We start from the raw sequence: 14,397 nt of genomic DNA on the forward strand, positions 1-14,397 counted from the left end.
ACCCTGCTCATCTATTTATATGTCATGGAGGTAATTTGAAATATGGTGCTACTATCAAATGTGGTTCAACTAATTAAAAGGTAATTTTAATTGTAATTTGATTAAAAAAATAAAAACCTCACCTTCTACTCCAGTTAGTGTCTAATTTAAGGACACAGAGGCAGCCTGCTTTCCATTCACAGCCAGTGGAGTCTTGCCAAAGGGGCATTTGTACAGATTACAAACTGGACTCCAGCTCTCCTCGTCTATGTTCACAACTATTGGCAAAACCATCGAAAACATCCAGGCAGAAGTTGTTGTGTTTTAGAGAGAAATTTCCCCAAAGGGACTGTGCTAAAATTATATGGGCAGTGTTTTTTTTTTAGACTAGAGAACAGAGAAGGGTTTCTCTTTTTCTTCTGACCTCAGATTCATATCTGATTTCAGCCTTATCTTCACAGACTTTTTATATTGAAAACGTTACCAGACAAATGAAGGTTTTAGGGCCTGAGATCAGTTAATGTCACTGAAATCACTGCGATTTGTGAATTTGATTGGAGAAGACAGTCGCGTCTGTGCGACTTGTTTGAGCCGAGTTCAGTTGTGGTTGAACCTTGACCCCTGAACTGCACCTTTGACAAATACCAAGCTGTCTTGACAGTGCTCACCTTTGAGAGAGGGCAGAGCTGGAGTGTTCAAAATGGAGAAAGCTACTGTAGTAAGTAGTTGCACCGTTCACTGGAATTCAACACACAAAGATTCTATTTTCCGTCCACATACGTCAGTCTAATGTGTATGATCTAATGTGTATGAACCATCCACTGCCTCTGAGGGCAAAATAACAACTACCTGCAAATTAGTCTGTCCACTGTAGTGGTTTTGATGCACTGAAACGTTTCTTGTTGCAGCTCCAGAACCATGAATTATCCTAAACACTCATTCATCTTCTTCCTGCACAACATATAATTGCACAGCGGCTGAAAGGCTTGCCTCATCTTGTTGTGAGATACCTTTCACTCCTGAATTCTTGTCTGGCGGCTGTTTGGCTGATGCTTATGCAACGACTGCATGTTCCTGCACGCAGACTCCAGACATCCAGCTCTACATCTCATGCAAATCTGTACCTCAACTATCTGGGAAAAAGTAAAGAATGAAAACAGTCATCCAGATTAATCCATGAACATACCTGAAACTGTCTCTTTATTGAATACTTTAATCCCTGGAACACAGGGTCACACACTCACCTCTTCCTATGCTTTAACACAGACGTTAATCCAGCTTTGTTGTCATTTGTCAGGGCAGAGAAAAGAGCTGTAAAAATAAACACAAATCTAGCCAGGTTTCTGAATACCTGCCATCACAATGGGAATAACCCAAAAAGCCTAATGCACACACCTAAATCCTCACATAAAGAGGTAATCCTGCAGTACATCACAGTACAAATCACAGAATCACAGCACAGCTGCAACGCCCTGTCACTGTGACACAGGAACAGATTAAACACACCACAAAGTAGCACCAGGGCGATTATAGGATTCATCACGTCACTTAAAAAATAATGTCTGGATCAAAATAATTTAATAAAAACCAAAATTTAATAATTAAAAAAAAAGAGAAAGGTGTGATACAGGTCAAACCGTGTGCTCTGCTTCCAGTAATTTTAGTTCCATTGCTGGAAACTGATGACAAACAAACCACAAACCTCATGATCCCATTGAGGGTCTGATTCTCTGAGGCTGTAGCACCATCTAGAGGTGAATTCAGGGACTTTCATTGTATTGAAGACACATCCAACATGGCTGCTCCCATGTGGACGTTTCCGGGGCTGCTGTTTGTGTGAAGAAGCTGCAGACCATGAGGGAGGACAGGTAAACCAACACAAACACGCAGACAGGAATGTTTTGATATGCTGGAAGGTGCACAGAGATAATCAGAACATCTGGAAACAGCACATTGTTGTTGGAGTCTGTGTAAAAGGCCTTTACATTATGTTACACATTTTATTGGTGCTTTTTTTTAAAGGTTAGGAATATTTATCTTTTAGTATTATGATGTTAATTGTTTAATCATTCTGCAGCTGCCATGGATGCCAAGGAAATAATCCACTGTGCCCTTCAGATAGAAAAATTCACTGCAGACAGAAGCTATGGGAACATCTTGACCCTCCTTTGTGACCTTGATAAGTCGCAGGTCACAGCAGAGCAGCTGGAGACGACGGACATTGTCAAAGTTCTTTACAGGCTCCTGAAAAGCTGCTCTGACGACGGCGTGAAGAAGACAGTCAAGAGCTTGTTGTCCAAGTGGAAGAGACAATACAGCAAAGATACACGAGGAGTGAAATGCACAGGGGAGAGCAAGCAGCCTGAGCTCTCATGTATGGTTTCATTACCACACGAGGCAGCACGGACATGTGACAGTGCTCCGGAGAATGTGAAGGCCACTGCACAACAAGAAGCATCCTGCACTCTGGAAAAAGATGGCCCCCAGACTCTCACTTCCACTGCAGAGAGCACATCTGCATCTTCTGATTTCCCATCTGTAAGAACCAAATGTGCTCGGCTCCTCCTGGCTGCCCTCCACCCCGAACCTCCTGATCAGGACGTGGCTGCACAGCTGGCCGGACACATCGAGCAGCACATCCATGAGCTCCACAAATCCAACCCAGTCAAATACAAAACCTGTGTGAGGAGCAAGGTCGCCAACTTGAGGAATCCTAAAAACGGTCACCTACGTCAGGGCCTCCTGAGCGGCTCCCTGTCGCCTGAAGCCTTCGCCCAGATGTCAGCAGAGGAGATGGCCAGCGCAGAGCTCCGGCAGCTCAGAGAGGAGTACTCATCCCGGGCTGTGAGCGAGAGGCAGCTTCCTCACGGGATAGAAGGGACACAGACACAGAAGCTTCGCTGCAAAAGATGTGGAGCATCGGACTGTAGGGTGACGCAGGTGTCCAGGGGTGCCCTTTTCTTGCCTGTGTGGGTGAGGCGTGGTGGCCCTGATGAGGACGCAATGACGTTTGTGACCTGCAGTGGGTGTGGGCAGCAGTGGTACCACAGTGGCTGGGTCTGTCTCTAAATCCAGCAACTAACAACTGTTTTCCTTAGGGATTCATCAGCAAATCATTGTTAGCTGATGAACTGTTTGGTCCATTAATTGTTGGAGTTTGGTGGGAAATGTCACAGTTTCACTGTGTGTTTATATTGCTAGTGTAGTTTGAACCAAATGAAAACCAAAACCCCAAGACACTCAGTCGCCGTCTGCTCGTTGTGAGTCATTTTAGCTCCTCAGTTGTGTATCACTTTGTGAAACCACCACCTTTTCTAATGGTTTTCCTGTTTTCACCACATCTGAAAGATTTCTAGATAGGCTGAGAAACGTTTATTACATTTCGCCACAGTTCGAAAAGAACTGAAAACATTGTAGTGAAGGTTTAGCAGCTGCTTGATATGGTGAAAATGTTTAACCTGAAAGTGCTGACGTGTTCTTTTATGCCAAATTGAAAGAAGAGCCTTTCCTGCAGCTTGTTAAATGTCTCAAGTATTTTCTTTAACACTGAAGCAGGAGGAATGGTGAGAGGAATTCAGAGTGGACACGGAGGACAGAGCATTCTTGCAAGTCAGAGCACATACTTGTGGTTTCAGCAAGAAGTTTTTTAGGATTTCTCTGTTATTTTGCACGGCAGAAAGTGGAATTTCAAAGCCCAAAATGGTGATTACCTTTCAACTGGAGTCAGAAAAGCCAAGTCACTGCCTATTGCAGCTGCAGACTGAAACCACAACGTTTCAAGAAGTAGCTCTCGTCATCTTCTTCCCGCTGAATCATTTCCTGTGTCCTCTGCTCTCTCTAATTGCCTGTCAGTTGATCTTTCCTTACTGTAGATCATTTAGGTGCTTTCCCTGCCTTCTCTTTCTTTGTTAACCTTTCCCCTCACTGATGTTTAATTTTCTTGATCTTAAAAAAGCACATTTTGTTGTCATTCTGGTTATGAATGCTGGCTAAATTCCTTCTAAACATGCCTCTGGCCTTCTACAATATCCCATTCATTTGCAGCAAAGTGGATCCAGTGGATGAAACATGTGACCTTAGGAAACGGTGAGCATGTGAGCATGTGAGTCAGTAATCTGCCCACCCGAGCAGCCTCAGGGTTGGATGTCCCATGGTGCTCCACTCTCTCGCAAAGTCAGTCGACGTGGCACAATGACTTATTCAAACGTCATCGTGACATCACGTCGAAGGGCGAGTTTGAGAAAACACACTTTTATTCTCAGTTGGTTTGTACTGGGTTATTCTGTCTCCAGTCCATATCTGTCTTTTTCAACTTTATTGGTTTCTTTGTGTGTAAGAAGAACGTGCCACATGCATGTGAATCTACTTTCAGCTGCATAAAGAGGACTTGTTTCTCTTATCTTTAGCTGCGTTTTCCTGGTTCTGGACGACACATCAGGCATGTCCGAAGATAAAATCCCCTGTAAAGAAAATCTCCTGTCACAGTTGGTTGATATGGAGCTGCAGTATCAGATACAGGAGGAATGTGGCTGTTTGGTGTCTCGGCTCTGTGGCACTTCTCTGTGTTGTGTCTCCTTTCAGATGCTCCCTGTCTTCTGGTTCTTGTGTTGGGTGAAGGATTTCGCCCTCTCAGTCATGGTGGCCTGTCAAATCAATGCACCGCTCACACAGATACAAACAGGCCAGTTGTTATTAATGAAGCGGGTTGTTTAAAATATTCCATGGTTTTGGGGCCATTTCATGCAGTTTAACTAACCTTCATAGTTGCAGCAAGTTGTCAGGTCATTTATCAAGTTAGCTGTGCTTCATTTGAAAGGTTTTTAGAGCCCAGAGGTGATGAACATTGAGCAGAACATTGAGAAATCAACATAATTTTGCACAGCACTAATATGTTTATTGTTCCTGTTTCTTTAGTCATCCTGTGACCTGCTCATATTTATTTAAGAACCCTTTGGAGGGATCCAACTCTCAGGCACCACTGCTTTGACCCAGTGACCTTCCTAACCTAGGTTAAATACTGTCCATGTTTTAAAATGTTTTTTCAAACTGTCCTTTTTCTTACATGTCCGAGATAAGACAGATAAAGAGACTGTTTTTTCCAAAGAGATGAAACATACTGCAGACTAAAATGTGGATGCTGCGACCGCATCCAGGAAAGCGCATGATGAGAGGAGGCGTGACACGCCGGGTCACATGAGCGTCACCAGCGGCTCTGGGGCCAGAGAGCATCGGGGATCCCGGAACGCCATGTCACCGGCTGATAGTAGCACCATGCTGGGGTGGAGGATGGGGATATAACCACGCTGTGATCACCCCGCTGACAGGTACGCTTATTAGACGACCAAACTGCAATTTCAGTGGCAGGAATTCTCACTTTGCGTTGTTTTAATCGATAAGTAAAGCGGTGGTTGTGCAATAGGCAGTGCGCCCATTATCGGACAGCGGCAGTGTGCTTCGCGTACTTCCGTGATTTCCTCAAAACATTGACGGCGACCAAACACAAGTAAGCAAGAATTCAGTGTTGGATCATGTAAATGATGTTTGCTGTTTGTCGCAGTGATAAGCAGAAGATCAGTGAAGCTGATCCCTGTTGTTTTATACAAGTAACCTGCAGTCGAGCCTGAGTGTTTCTAATTTTCTGTGATGTATCTTGTGCTGTCATGTTCTGTAGTTCAACTTAATATGTTTTCAGTGAAAGACATTAAACTGCTACTAAAGATGAATAATGGGCAGAAATATGAAGCTCTCCCTGGTTTGGCTGCTTTGCCTGGGAATGGATTGCAAAAATAAAGAATTTGTAGGCTATTAGTGTAATTATAGTATGTAGAGATGGACAGAAATGCTGCTTCAACACACCGTCTCCTCCTCTGAATTTGGAAAATAAAAACAGAAATATTTCAACATTCTGTGGGTTTGAATCAGAATCATGTGATAAGTTGTTCAGAGAAAATATTAATTTCTTTATTGGAAAAAACCCAAAGAGAAGGCTCCTCTTTAAATGGCAGCCTTCTGCTGAATGAAGCACATGACTCCTGAGTGTGTGACTGTGTGTGTGTGTCCAGTCATTCCTGCTTCTGTACTGCAGGCTGCAGCAGAGTTTAACAGTTTAACTCTGCAGCCTGCAGCCTGGACGCTCCTGGTTTATAAGGTTCAAACGGTTGTGAAGGCGAGTAATTCAATTTGGATTCAAATATGGATTTTTTTTTTAACTTGCAGTCATACTTGTTCATTGTTCTACTACTTTTTTTTTTTTTTTTTTACTCAACACTTGTACAGTAATGAGTTTAAATTTTTAAAAAATCATCAGAGTTTGTTAGGTACAAGGTTCTGCAGGACTGGAAATGACCCTGAGGTGCGGAATGTCCTTCCTCATACAGAGAAAATCCTGAGAGGCTGCAACTAGCAAACTTTTTTTTTTTTTTTTTTTTTTTTTAATGGATGAATTGTTATGAATTGGTAGTTGCTGGTTGGGCAGCACCGTGGTGCTGTGGTTGGCACCTTGGCCTCACAGCAGGAAGGTCCTGGGTTCAAACTCGCCATTGTGGCTGTTCTGTGGGGAGTTTGCATTTTGTCCCTGTGGGTGTAGAAAATGGATGGAGGCATAGTTGCTGATTATTTATCACGGCTCAGCCCCTTTACATATCAGCTGTTTAGATATATTTAGACATGTTGTGGCGTGTTTGGTATCTGCAAGTGCTCAAACATATTGACTGATACTGTGAGAGCCAGTGATGGACCCGTGCTCTCTAAGATTTCCCACATACACCAGAGAGACTTGTTCTGGGATGAAGGTGGAGTGACTGCCATGATGTAAATGTGTGGTACAGGATTAAATTCACACTTAAATCCTCGTTAGTCACTCTTCAGCAGCTGAGCCTGTGAGTGGGTGAACTCCTTTGGCCACTTTGTGATCTGTGAAGTTAAACACGTTTTCTCTCTCTCTCCTGCAGATTTTCCACAGAATGAACCGTTAACAGCGAGAAATTGTTTTTGCATCTTATTTCTGTTGGGGCTGAATTGCGTCACTGAGGGACGACTCACTGGTCCTGTGATCAGCGTCCATGTGATGTGCTGCACGGATCATTTCATGCATTACATATTAAACGCAGTGTGGGAAGTTCATTAGCTGCGCAGTGTAATTAGGGGGCAGTGGATGTTTAATAGGATTAACTAGTCGACTAACTTTAATCAGTTCTCCTCACAGTCAGTGTGAGGACACATGTAAACAGCCAGGTTAGTTGTTTACAGGCAGCGTGTGACTGAGTGAAAGTTTGTTCTTATCTGAAACTTTACTGTTGAGGCCAAAGGTAAAAAGGCTAAACTGCCATTCTGCCATTCTGTCATTCTGTCATTCTGCCATTCTGTCATTCTGTCATTCTGTCATTCTGTCATTCTGTCATTCTGTGTGTGTGCAAGCAAAGATTCAGTAACTGTTTCTGAATTGCTCAGGCATCCACACATACAGTCAAACATATCAGGGCCTCTTTCTAATCGTTCTCATGTCTTTATTCTTATCATCGCTGCCTGATAATGACGTTTGCTGATCTTGACATTGAAATTGTTGTTTTGTTCTTTTGCTTTTTAAGTTAACGTGAAGTTTTGTGCTCCCAGGGTGAATTTCCTTTCTCCATCGTTGGTGTCTGCAAACTCTCGCTCTGTCGTCCGGGCTCGGACTCAAAAGACCAAAACTGGCCTGAGCCAGCTCACTACAGCCATGATGTCCAAGTCAGCTTTGCTGAAGGTGATCCTTCTGGGTGATGGCGGTGTCGGGAAGTCCTCGCTCATGAACCGCTACGTCACCAACAAGTTTGACTCGCACCTCTTCCACACTATTGGTGTGGAGTTCCTCAACAAGGAGCTGGAGGTGGACGGGCACCACGTCACTCTGCAGATCTGGGACACGGCGGGTCAGGAGCGCTTCCGCAGCCTCCGCACGCCTTTTTACCGCGGCTCCGACTGCTGCCTGCTCACCTTCAGCTTGGACGACGGACAGAGCTTCCGCAACCTGGCCAACTGGAAGAAGGAGTTCGCTTATTATGCTGATGTGAAGGACCCTGACAACTTCCCCTTTGTGGTTCTGGGCAACAAACTGGATGTTCCTGAACGTCAGGTGTCAGGGGAGGACGTGAGACAGTGGTGCCGCGAGAACGGCGGACACCCGTACTTTGAGACAAGTGCCAAGGATGCTACCAATGTAGCATCGGCCTTCGAGGAGGCGGTACGCCGTATTCTGGCGCTGGATGACAGAGCTGATCACCTCATCCACACCGACACGGTGGACTTACAGAGGAAGACTCACACTGATCCCACCTGCTGCTGAGCTGTTCACCAGCTTGTGTTCAGTGTGTAATGCCCTCGGTCGGACACTCGACCAGGATCAGACATTTTAAGCCAATTTTTAATATATTTCAGACCGAAACTGACAATGTTTTCACCACAATGTAACATTTTCACACCATCAAAGGATCAAAAACTCTCCTGAGTCAAGAACATTTGTGAAATGTCTTTGTACATTTTACAGTTTCACTCAGTTATCAGTCCACGACTGGCTGAAGTTTAATTTAAATTTTAAATGCTGCTTTATCGAAGGTTAGTGTAGTGAAGGGGTTTTCTTTGATAAAAGTTAAAGTACGTCACTTCCAAAGTATTAACAGTTCTCTAAACATGGTACTGACACCACAGAAAGTGTCTGAGACTCCAGATGGCTGGACCTTTTAGTCCACAAAAAGAGAAGTCCTCAGGTTTTTTTCTGCCTCTAGAAGCAGACAGAGAGTAAAGCTAATCACTCAGCAGAAACTGTACAACCACGTTTACAACTGAAGTATTGTGATTTGGTGCTGACTGACCTTAAACAAACCCAGATTTTTCAGGTCTTTTATTACACAAAGTGCCTTTACAAAACGACTAAATCAAAGTTAAGTGCTTAAAAGTTTTTTTTAAATATCATTAAAAAATGTAATAATATCATTTAATATCATCATCAATATCTTTTTTTTAAGATAAAAGAACTGTTTCTAGTAGTTATTTTTCCATTGACAGATTTCATATTCATTGATCTATATCCGTCCTCTCACTGTGAAAACTGGAGCTCACTGCTGAACCTGAAATTGGCCTGTATGATGTTCACTAGCACTGCTTCTTTAAGGCAAATGACTCCCAGAAAAATGTCTTCTGCATATTATTCTTTTTTCTTTCCATTTGACAAGCAGTACCCTCTTTGTCCACAAGGCTGCAGTCATGTATCAGAGATCAGTTTGAGGCCTCACAGGAACACTGGTGAGCTGGTTTAAGACTCTGCACAGTCACAAAGTGTTTTCACTGAAGGTGGCAGAGCGTTTCTGGGAAAATGCGGAGTCAACAAATTGTATGAATTAAAAAGATTTAGTTTCCAGAGCAGTAGAAACAATCTCAGTGGGAGAATGTCAGTCAAGTGCAGACTAATCTGGCAGTGGAAGTGAGAACCCCTGTGTGGGTGGACGGTGGATGTCTGAGGTCTGTCCTGACAGAAGTCCAGTCTGCAGCGGTGAGTATTCACTGGTTTCACAACTGTAATAATTCAAACCACATCCTGATTTTGTCAGACGTCCATAGAAATGAAATGAATCGTGTCATTTGGCAGCTTCTAGTGACATTTTGAGAAAACAAGACCTACTTTCCTTGGAAAGTTTGTTGACGCAGCAGCTAATCAACTGGCAACAGCTGTTGAGTGAGTTCGTCAGAAAAATGCTGTCGACCTTAGAAAAACGTAGGATTCTATTTACTACAGCTACAATTAAAATTATTTTTGTCCTGTAGTGAAATGAGTATTATTTTTGTGGGTTACATGAATTTAGAATGCTTTTAGAATTTAGCTTTTAGAATGTAAGAAGCTGCTGATGTTGGATTGCTATTTTTCATTATTCTTTAATGTTTTATAGAACTAAAGCAATCGATTATTTGGAAAAAAAAAAAAGATTAATCAGTGCTGAAAATCATAATTTTTAGCTGCATCAATATAAGCAAAAACAAAACAAAAAAAAACTCATCAAATCACTTCAGAGACCAGAAACTCAAGAAAGAGGCAGGAGACAACGGTGTCACGATAATAAAAAATATCGGTTTTACTAGAGAAGGTTACAAAAATCATCACTATATAGGAGTCATAGAACTATTTCCAACTTAAAAAATAAAACCATAATGAAACACCTACAGGGACTACAATGCCATCAAAGTACAATGGAGTTTTCTTTAGAAAAGAGTGGGTGGAAAGGGTAGGGGGGGTGTGTGGAGGAGGGGGGCAAACACCGCCTACCATAGTTGTCAGTACAATTGACTACACATCACCTGAAAAACTGCAAAGACACAGTCATGTCTCCTTCATGCAAATAACGAGGAAACAACAACACCCTGACACGCATCGTCTTATAGGAAATTGAAGTTTGCCTTTACATCAACCTGGCGGCAAAGCACGTATATTTATCAAACATAACACACATGGCAATATAGTCCTTTTTTATACAGAATAGACAGCTGCACACATGGACGATACTGACATGCTTCATCAAAAATTTGTCTTCTTCAGTGTTTTTTGAGGGTAAACTAACCAGTGATGATCGATATAGAATATAGTTTATGATTATTAAACAATATTTGATTATAAAATTAATGTATGAAAATTCCTGACTTGTTTTATTCAGAGTGTAAACATCCAAAACAGTCTCTGTGGCTCATATGAGAGGCATGATGTTAAAAATAAAAAGAAGAAGAAAAGAAAAAGAGACTTTTTTCCTCACTCATTTGGCTGGCCATCGAAAAAATAAGCACAAACAAGTTCCATAAAATCATTATTACTGAATCACAAGAAGAACTCAGCTGCCTAAAACTGAGTAAACATTAAAAATCAATTTCCTTTTTTTTATTCACATTTTAAAATGTATACGTCACAAGCACCTGAATCCATCATATCATATCATGACTGCACTGTATCCCTCTCACGACATATCATTTAAGATGTTACATTACAATTATTATATCAAATGCAGAACTAGTATTTGAGTGCTAAACACATATCTCAAAGGGTACATTTACATATATTTGTGGAAAAAAATAATAGAAGAGCATGGCAAAACACTGACTGTGTTCTCCCCGTGTTGAGAGAAGTGTAAATCGAGATCTTTTAGGGCGATTTGGCTATTTACAGGTGAACTGCATTCGCAAAAGGAGGAATTTTAGAAAATGAGGGAACAGGTTTTACTGTATAATTCACACAGGACAGCGTACCAATCCAGTAAGGGTAAGTACTTAGATGGTGAGGCTTTGAAAAGAACACGACTGGCTGAAGTCAGATTTGGTTGGATACCTGAGGTGTGTGTCTTCTTTACGTTGAAAGAACCGGACAGATTTGTCTTTGATTTCTGCTGCCGCTGGTGATGAGTGTAGCAAAAAGTGTAGAGGTCTGCAAAGGAACAGTAATTTGTTTTCTTGCCAAGACTTAGATGAGAGGATTGATACTAATTTCAAACCAGATTGTGAAAACTACATTTTGGGGTTTTATGTGGGGGTTATGGTTAGCACCGGCCTTTAATCCCCCCGCAAAACCATAACTTGTTTTACACTTCAGTTTTTGTGTGAAATAAACAAATGAGATGTAACGTGTTTATTTTTGAGCCTTACTGGCGCTGGTAGGTGGATTTTGCTCGTCTCCTGTTTGAAGCTTCATATTTACTGTGCACATCAGAGAAGTATCAATCTTCTCATCAAACTCTCTGCAAAAAAATTAGCATGTTTTCCAAAACGGTTCCTTTAAAAAAGTTTGCTACACCTCTGGTCTTAAATTATCTCTTAATACCTTGGTGGATATATCAACTCCAACCATGTAAATGCACAGTAATCCTTGAGATGATTTGAGTCTTATAGGTATTTTTATGAGAGAGGGGGGGCTTGGGCGCTTTGTGTTTTTTAGGGATATTCACTCTCTTTAGATTTTTTAAATAGTGCAACACGTATCGAGCATTAGCAATAAAAAGTCAAAGATGGAGAAGAAAAGTAAAGGAGAAAAAACCTATGAGCGCAAAAACATAAAGAAGAAAGAAAGATCATAATAGTACCTGCCATACTTTTCAGAGAGTATTAAAAAAAACAACAACATTCATACACATTCGCACAATATATTCATATTCATATATATATGCATATAAAACACCAAAAAAACGGAGGAAGTTGGTCGCTGCCTGGCTTCCCTGTGGCTGAAGCTGACAGTGAACAATGTTTTTTTTAGGCTGTTAGGAGCTGTGTGTCGAGAGGCTGTGCTGGCTCAGGGCGCGAGGCCATCACAGCCGGGCCACGTTCACGAGCCGCCGCCCAAAAGCACGGGGGAGGAGACGCTTCTGAACTGATGTACCGTACCTGAGCTCGACCCCGGTGGGCGAGCTCTTCCGTTCTGAAACATCTGCCTCCGTCTGGGCCTGCCGCTTCTCCTGATCCTCTATTCTCTTCCACTCTGGAGTGGGTACGCTCCCACTACTCTTAATAAACACTGTGGAAGGGAAGAGGATGGAGAATCAGGAGGGTGGGGGACTATCAAACACGACGGAGGTGGTTTGTTTTAACGCAGGGAGGGGTGGGCGTGTTGTGGGGTGGGGGTCGAGGTGTGGAGCGGAAATGGATGGTGGCGGGAGAGGATCTCTCGTCCTTATGAGTAGGAGGAGGAGTTCTGGCCCTCCTTGGAGCGCGCCTCGGCCTCCAGATCCTGGTCGTCCTTGGTCTTGATGTCCTGGTACTCGTGCGTGGACACGGCGCTCTTCAGATAGGCCCAGTTGGCTGCCAAAATCATCAGATAGTGGATCTGAAGAGAAACAGAGGTTGTCATGGCCAGGTGATTCCACTAATTAGTCGTGATTGAAATCAGCTGGTAGTCTTTGTTTGGGATAAAAAGCTCAGCCCTGCTCAAATGCAGCTAAACAGTTTTCGAATGGAGCAGATAAATTACACAGTAGTTTTAAATAAAGGTTTAGTGTCCAGTTAAGCACGTGTAGATGTAAAAGTAAAGAATCTGAACAAAAGTTTTTGGCAGTTTTGCTGATACTGTTCTTGATCTCACTCTGCCTCCTACATAAGAAGATGTTCAGGTGACCCATCACAACATCTGGAGAGGTGCTTTATGCTTTTTTAGTTTAACCATTTATCTAAACTCTGCACAGAAAAAAATCCGCCTCCACAGCTCAGTGAAACACCGACGCTCTGTAAGCTCACACTCCCTCACAGAGGCAGGCTGCAGGGTAAGATTTCAACCCATACAATGACATACTGACAAACGTGAGAGGCGGGGTTGCTGTGGCAACAGATAAGCGCGCCATGGCTGCGTGCATATTCTGAACAGCACATTATCAGTGGGATCACGAGGAGCTTACCAGTGCGATGACGGTGGCTCCGGCGCCGGCTAAAGCCACGATGTAGAGGTGGTAGGAAAGGTAGAACTGTGGATGAAAAGATAAATGAGTGAGGGAAGGAAAGGAGAGACAAAAGAGAAGAGCAAGTAAGAAGGTCAGGTCAGCGTCCTCTCACCTCGCTTGTGTTACAAATGTCTCCCAGTGTGGCTCCACAAGCTTTCCCCGGTGTGGCGTTCCAGGGAATAATACCTGCAGGATCAGAGAGATGAAACGTCACGGCTTTCTCATCTGAGACAAGAAGCTTTTTCCTCCCCCGAGACCGACTGTATGATTGAAGGCATTATGAATTAGGCTCGGATAAAGATTAAAGGAAACAGGGCTGCTGCTGTCCGAGCCTCTGAGCCTCTCCTACAGGAAAAATATGGGTCATTATTTCGAATCACTTCTTTACTGTAAAAACATTTTTACAGACTGTGAACGTTTGGACTTTTTCTAGTGTTTCTGTCTGTTTTAGAGTCCTTTTTGACAGTTTTATAAATTCTTCTCATTCAGATAATTATTAACATTAACATAAAGTTGATTCTGTTACAGAATTCCTTCCAAAAAAACAAAAAGAATGATTAAAAAACACGTTTGTGATCAATAAGCTTGCTGCTGACAATAATTAGACGACTGCCAGTAATTGGGGTTAATATTTCAGACGGTGTAGTTTGACTGTTTGACTGCCAATGAAGCATATGTGATGCTCATCCTACTTTGTACGCGGGCCAGCTGTCTTTCAAATGTGGGTCACATATTGTACATTAGGCCATCAAACAGATAAGCAGATATGTAATCACAGGGGAGTGTTACTGTGCTGTAATGCTGCAGGAAGGTGGATTTTCATAGAGACCCAATCAGCCTCTCAATAATCTAAATGTACTTTTTGACCTCTTCCTGTATAGAAAATGACATTTAAAGTAGCTGGAGATGAATCTGTGATGGTGCTTACAGGGAGGCAGAGCAGAGTAAAGCCCCCTGAATCACGCTGAGGTTTGTTAAATGCTGCCTT

The 14,397-nt window shown here is 42.6% G+C and overlaps 2 protein-coding genes across 5 annotated transcripts in view; one reads left to right on the plus strand and one right to left on the minus strand.

Annotated features, from left to right (window-relative positions):
• Positions 1-1,720: 1,720 nt before the first annotated feature.
• On the plus strand, positions 1,721-10,112 carry LOC121177827 (ras-related protein Rab-9A-like). Of its 3 annotated transcripts, XR_005893379.1 has the most exons (4): positions 1,721-1,847; positions 2,057-5,303; positions 5,399-5,482; positions 7,591-7,671. XR_005893379.1 is itself a non-coding variant. In XM_041032180.1 (2 exons), exon 2 carries the CDS (start codon positions 7,694-7,696, stop codon positions 8,297-8,299), a length of 606 nt encoding a protein of 201 aa, XP_040888114.1. In that variant the 5' UTR covers positions 3,050-5,303; positions 7,591-7,693; the 3' UTR covers positions 8,300-10,112. The 3 variants fall into 3 exon arrangements, 2 of the variants coding, with proteins under 2 accessions (XP_040888114.1, XP_040888115.1); XM_041032180.1 differs by lacking the exons at positions 1,721-1,847; positions 5,399-5,482 and having other exon boundaries at positions 3,050-5,303; positions 7,591-10,112; XM_041032181.1 differs by lacking the exons at positions 1,721-1,847; positions 2,057-5,303 and having other exon boundaries at positions 5,313-5,482; positions 7,591-10,112.
• Positions 10,056-14,397, minus strand: part of LOC121177828 (neuronal membrane glycoprotein M6-b-like) — a 29,634-nt gene continuing 25,292 nt past the window's right edge. For both annotated transcript variants that reach the window (XM_041032183.1, XM_041032182.1), the window contains exons 5-7: positions 13,522-13,595; positions 13,368-13,433; positions 10,056-12,802 (exon numbers count right to left, since the gene is read on the minus strand). In XM_041032183.1, the coding sequence (XP_040888117.1) occupies positions 12,650-12,802; positions 13,368-13,433; positions 13,522-13,595 (293 nt within the window). In that variant the 3' untranslated portion in view covers positions 10,056-12,649. The remainder of the gene's footprint in view (positions 12,803-13,367; positions 13,434-13,521; positions 13,596-14,397) is intronic.

The sequence above is a fragment of the Toxotes jaculatrix genome, chromosome 24 (genome assembly GCF_017976425.1).
Source record: "Toxotes jaculatrix isolate fToxJac2 chromosome 24, fToxJac2.pri, whole genome shotgun sequence".
NCBI lineage: Eukaryota > Metazoa > Chordata > Actinopteri > Toxotidae > Toxotes > Toxotes jaculatrix.